Source organism: Morone saxatilis, unplaced genomic scaffold (assembly GCF_004916995.1).
Source record: "Morone saxatilis isolate NCDOM2014 unplaced genomic scaffold, NCSU_SB_2.0 Contig7, whole genome shotgun sequence".
NCBI lineage: Eukaryota > Metazoa > Chordata > Actinopteri > Moronidae > Morone > Morone saxatilis.
Window position 1 is genome coordinate 15,699,858 of NW_023340246.1, and position 6,395 is coordinate 15,706,252.

At 40.6% G+C, this 6,395-nt stretch overlaps 1 protein-coding gene across 1 annotated transcript in view; it reads right to left on the reverse strand.

Moving 5' to 3' along the window:
- The window catches only part of laptm4a (lysosomal protein transmembrane 4 alpha), a gene marked incomplete in the record, with an annotated part of 6,841 nt that extends 576 nt beyond the window's left edge, over nt 1-6,265 (reverse strand). Inside the window, 4 exon segments of the mRNA XM_035678929.1 lie at nt 270-392; nt 1,506-1,582; nt 3,210-3,330; nt 6,023-6,265. Coding sequence (XP_035534822.1) covers nt 270-392; nt 1,506-1,582; nt 3,210-3,330; nt 6,023-6,151 — 450 coding nt within the window.
- Between the last annotated feature and the right edge of the window lie 130 nt (nt 6,266-6,395).

The window sequence follows — 6,395 nt, forward strand, 5'->3', positions numbered from 1 at the left end:
TATATATATATATATATGCATGCACACATACCAATCATATGTCAAAACATTGCTAAACCTATCTTTATTAATGGTAAAAAACAATACTAATTGTATAACTTAACTTCTTTACATAAACCTTGGTGTTTTTTTAGAACAAAGAGGCTCAGTTATATTGTCTACAACGTCTATATGTCTGTATAATGTCTATATAACGTCAGGACTCTATGTGGTAAAATAAATATGAGAGCAATAGTGTGATTGATTAATGTGGACTGTTTGGCACTGACCAGCTGGTCCAGGTAGTCCTTGATCCTGGGCAGGTAAGTGAGAGAACTGATGGCCACCAGGCAGCTCAGAGCGAAGTCAAACAGCTGGTAGCAGAAAAACGGGATGAGCCAGCCGTCACGATGCTGAGGGAAACGATAGCAGGTGGAGATAAAGTCATGTTATAAACAAACTCGTCTATTGGGCAGATATTATTTGAGGCTATTGAGGAAATGGAACATGTTGCCTTTTTTCAACCTTATCTTCTCGCACTTGTGTATCTGTCTCCAGTAGGTTGGTTATATTGATCTATACAGACTCGTTGTTTTAGAGTCTGACATTAGTGCTCAGAGTTTCAAATTCTAACCTTGGTTCAAATGTCTAATTAGAGCGTTTCTGGATTGAAAACATTTTTCCTACTACTCAGGCTGTGACTGCATCATCAGATGTGGTTTGGGGTAAATGAAAGGAGCCTGCCCACAGAGACGGGGAGGGCTGACATTGTAACTGTGTACACCAGCATGTGCTACTGTAACAAATACACAGAGAAGGTTGAAAATCAACAAAGTGGTCCTTTACTGGGTCACATCACAAGAATCTCTACAGGCATTGTGGGGGGTTTTCTACCAAAAGCACAGTAGCCTTGACATTCCTACATGTAGCAAAGTACTGAATATCTTTGTTATATTATAATCGTGGTTTAAACATTCGGGGTATCTCATTGGGACACTACAGTGCTAACAGCAGCTCAGTTCCTCCACGCTGTATCGGTAAAAAGGGGACTCGACTACAGTTGTCTGGGCGCGTGTACTTGCACAGCTAAATCACAACTCATAACTCAGACTGTACTCAGCCTGCAGATGTGTGTCATACTTTAGCTGTGCAGTCACCCCAACTAGCAGCTTAAGGCATGGCCGCTTCAAAAGGCTATCAAACCTGTCAGTCTTGATGCCATCAGGCAGGCCTGTGAGGTAAAGATGACAGGCAGTGAGAACATGACATTGTGTGCTACACTCACACTGCATCACAATTTTGAACGTACAGCTAAAATGTACTTCAGTTAAAAAGAAACAGAGGAGGGTGCTTTGGTGTTTCCTGTTACGTCTTACTTACCACTTGATGCTATGATAACGCAACCTGAAAGTAATGCTTTTTTTCATGCATGCATATTCTGAGATTACACATTTGCATAAGAAACCCACGAAAAGAGAATTTAAAAAGCAAAGAAAGGCAGCACCATATCCTCTGTGCACACTTACAGTAATGGCTCCATACACCATCATGGCACTGATAGTGAGCATCAGCAGAGAGATGGCAAATCCAACACAGGCATTCTCTGTTTGAGAAAAAGTGAGAGTAAATAAATTGGCCAAGCGAAGGAAAGGTTTATTACAATCTTTGTGCAGCGTCAGACTTAATGTATGTATATATATATATATATATATCAGTGAGTGGATGAATCATGTATTTTCCTGATCTCTTTGAAGCAGCAGGGCTTTGCGCACAGTGTAAGTGAACTGTCTCAGGGGCTTCTCTCTTTCCAGCTAATTCCGTTATAAAAGGCCAGCTCTGGGGAGCATTAAGCCTCTCCCTCTCAGCAGCGTAGTGTTGGTAAAGAGACAATGAAATCCAGTCTGGGATAATTAAAAGGCCTGCCCTTCGTATCCTATTTTCTCTCTGTTATTCAGATTCTGGCTTCCTCAAACTGTTCTGCCTGTTGCACTGGAGATGTGCTGCTTGTGAGAGAGCTACTGCGGCAATGCAGTCCAGAGACATTTCTTTGTTATTCAGTAGCTGAAGCAAAACAACTTGTACCTCAAAAGTATGCAACTGTCAGAGGGCTGCCTGGAGCTCATCTTTAGGATATTCATTAAATTCTGAACAAAAAGGGGCCTGTATGTTGGAGTCGATCAGTTCCATCCTCCTTTTTTGGATTCATGAGTGTTCATGAGTACCAGTATTTAGTTATAGGTTTATGATTGAGCAGGGTAAGAAATGCTATTTAATATTAAATCTCAAACAAAAAGTGCGCAGATCTAAAAGACAGTCTTTATACAATGTCCTCTACTTTTTCTTCTCGAATCTAATTATTGTTTTCTTAAACCCAATCTGACGTCTTCAAATTGCTGTTTTGTCCGAATAAACAGTCCAAAACCCGAAGATATTCTGCAACCAGAGAATATTTAGCATTCTGTATTTACCTCTAATTAACTTAAATGACAAATACTTAGATCAATCCAAACTAAAGACCAGACACCATTTTCAAATGCTCTCTCTGTCAGTTAAAATAACTTTTAAACACGGCCTGAAATGTGAAATAAAATGAGTGCAGCCTTATGAAGCTGCAATAATACACCAACATTGCCTCTGCGGGCTGTGGACAACCTCCACTGCTCGGGTGCTGGCATGAGCCTGCTGTGGGAAGGTCAGCCCACCACGATTGTTTCCCCTCCTCTCCCACTGAGTCACTGTTTCAGAAAAATGAAGAAGCCTTCACCGAGCCAACTACCAAAACAACCGCCAGCTAGAAATAAAAGGCACCCCGACAGTCCTGCCCTGGCACATATAAACACAAACGCCTAGGACCAACATAAATCCTTGAGGAAATACAAAAAGAACCAGTGACACCAACAACAACAACATTTTTAGACAACATGTACACAGCACAGCAGTGTTCTGTTGTCCTCGTGAGTTGTTTTTGTTTTGCAGTCAGTGGGGAGTGGTGCTCCCTGTGGAAGATGAATCACATGTTCAACCACAGCATAAAAGCAGCGCATGAGTTAGTGGAAAAAAAAAAAAAAAATCCAGTGACCGAGAATACGTATTCACAGTGGAATTAAACCGGCCCACCTAAACCGAATGTGTTGGATGTGTAAATGCTCGGTAAAGTCGATGAAATGTCTGTTTTTATACTGCAGTTTGTTAGCCCTTACAGTCGTTCTGGTGTAGAGTTCACGGCTTACCAGACATCCTGTCAGAGGCAAAGTAATGGTCGATGACCTCATACTGCAAGTCAATGGTTGGCACGTTCTCTGGGTGGGTCACAGCTACAGTCAGCAGGATGCCCATCAACAGGTTGACCACCTGAGGAGAGGACGGATGAAAAGAAGGTTTCAGAAAAGGACTCTAGTAGAACGTCTGCATGTCTTTACATAACTTACAAACTGTGTATCCTCGTGTGGGGACGACCTCCTGGAAGAACCCGGTTTTAGTTTCCCGTACTTTATGATTTTTTTTATTTACCACCGCAGCTTTGCACAGCTGAAACAACTGCATTTGTTTCTTACGAGTGCAATAGAAATATCTCTATCTTTACGCTGTTAATACAACTATTTTAAAATATTTAGTTTTCAAAAAGGAAGCAATGTTAATGCTGCTGGCTTATCTTCTCTATCTTTAAGTTCAGTTTTTACAGTTTCATATATATTATTCCTTCACATATTGTATAAGTTTGTAGAGCCAAGAAACCCCTACAGTAATACTTCTGTACATACATGATTGCAATAACATGTTGTTTATAGTCTATGTACTCCTGACCGTAGAATAACCCACTATAAACCTATATAAAACAGACCAGTCAGGCAAAAAAATTATAAAATAATACTGTGATATACCGTGAAACCACATTATGTATCCTTAAATAATTAACAACATATTCCAAATATGGTTTAGGGTGCATTTAAAATCTAATTCTTGCCTCACAAGCAGCTTTTGTTTCCAGCTCATGTCAGTGTTGTAGGAAAATGAACTTGCAGAGATATGGATGAGATGGATGAGGCAAGATTACACTGAACAACTTATCCTTTTTTTCAGTCAAGGTTACTTTATCATCATGTGGGAATGCAGTCATGAGGAGGAACCATTCAGACTCAAGGACGCTACAGCTTTCAAGCATTAACAGTCAACAAGATACAGCGTGTCGTTCCACAAGACAAACAAGCTCCTGTAAATACTGAGAAAAAGAAATGACACAAGCTGGCGTCTAGTGAAACTGATGGTTATCGACCATTAAAAAGTAAAACTCATTATACACTGTGAAACAGTTGGAAATGTTGTGAAACTTGAAGCTGAACTAGCTTTTGAGAAGTGGAACTAAAACTGGATCCAAGACTGCGCTCAACGAAACAACACATTATAGTCCACCAACTCACGGGGTGTAAAGCCTCGCCTGCCTGATCAAGTACCAAAGTTAAAACTGTAAAATCCTCTTTCAGAAATGGTGTTTTCCAGGTTGCGATTTTATAAAAAAACACCATAAAATCTTAATGACAGATGGATAGGATCAAAAACTCTTGACTGAGAAGCAAACAAACACTTATACTCACTTTATTTACAATATTTCAGTCCTCACACATTTCATAATGCAATATTAATACACTTACTTTACCTATTGAGGGCCAACATGCTGTAAATAAAGCAAGTACAAGTTTCATTGTGCTCTTCCCAGTGGTTTCGTTTTTGTTTTCTCTGCGATCTAAAACCCTACTTTAGCTTAACCTAAAATAAATTAAAGTGATAAACTTAGAACAATATATTCAAATTCATAGAATAACATAAAAAGACTAAAATAAAACATATACAGTTATTTATATACATATACATACACGTATACGCCCAGGAAATAATTCTGCAGTGCATCTTTTCAACATAACCAGTGATGGAAATATGGTTTCATCTTCACATACAAAGAAACAGAAAGAAGCAATATTTTCCCCAAACAATGACTAAAATGTAAAAAGTGATTTCCACAGACCACAACTTCCTATTAAAGGTATTTTCCAACTGTTATTTAAAGATTTAAAAGCTTTATTTTTAATTCCTCTGAGCCTCTTTACATCATTCCTCCAGAAAAACAGAGCTTGAACACACACACACACCTCCAGTCAATGATCATTAACCTGTCACCATGCACCAAACACACATTTATTTCAATATGGTTGATTTTAATTGGCCTTTGTCGACAGTTTTGAGATTGCTGTAACAACGTGGAAATAGAGGAACACTTAAGAAGTGTTTTAAGTGGCAAATATTGTCCAGCTGGAACAAAAAAAACAAAGTGAAAACCAAGAACATGTGTTATGTGTTATGGTGAAAGGAAAGCGGATTAATTCAGCAACGAGTTAGTGAGAGTGCAGAGGGCGACTGGAGCTAACATTAGATAGCTGTGAAATGCTTACTTCCCCTTTTTTTTTACCTACATTCAGCACCCAATGACATTAAACACCAGAGATAAGATAAAAACATCCACTAAAACATCCATTGTGACTGTAATCAACTTGTGTTATGAGGAGTTCCCTCGTTACCAAGCAGCGCTAACGTGCTATAAGGCTGCACAAAGTTAAGCTAAAAAAAATAAAAAAATGTCACGTATTTTACAACAACTTGTGAGCAGCTGCTGCCCTGTTGTCTTTTAACCGTGTTTCTAGCCGCACTTCTCAAAGCTCGGTCGAGTTAATATCGACAGGAACAACGAAAACGACAGCGGGCTAGTTGCTAACGCTAGCTCCAGATCTACGTTACCTCGGAGACTAACGGCTGCTTCTAACGGCTGTTTCTAGCGGCTGTTTCTAACGGCTGCTTCTAACGGCTGCTTCTAACGGCCCTCGCTAACGTACAGCTGACATTGGAGCAACCCACAACGGTCATTATCGCCTCGTTATGAGGAGCCGTCGTCGATCCGCGGTTGACATTCATTATATAAGCTGCTGCTCGAGAGAACTTGTCACACTTGGCAGGCAGCGCTAGTCCGCGTTAGCTCGTCGACCATTTTACCCACCATGTACCAGGTTCCCAGGATGATCGTCCCCGTCCGGACATGGCAACATCCGCAACACCTGGTGGTGTACAGTCTGTCTCGACTCGGCTTAAAATGATGCATGTCCTCCACAAGCGTAGGAAGAAACATCGGGAGAGCTGTTCGTGGTGGAGGAGATCCCAAAAAAAAAAAAAAAACCCTTCTGAGCGTCAACAGTGAGCGGACACGGAGGAGCGGACACCGAGGAACGCCCACCACTGCGCGACACCGCGGATCAAAACAAACGCTCTGACGGGGCGGAAGGGGCGGGGACTAGCGGTTTAACGTTGATTGACAGGGGTTTGAACCAATGGCGGTGAAGACGTTAAAAAGCATGATAGATAGATAGATAGAT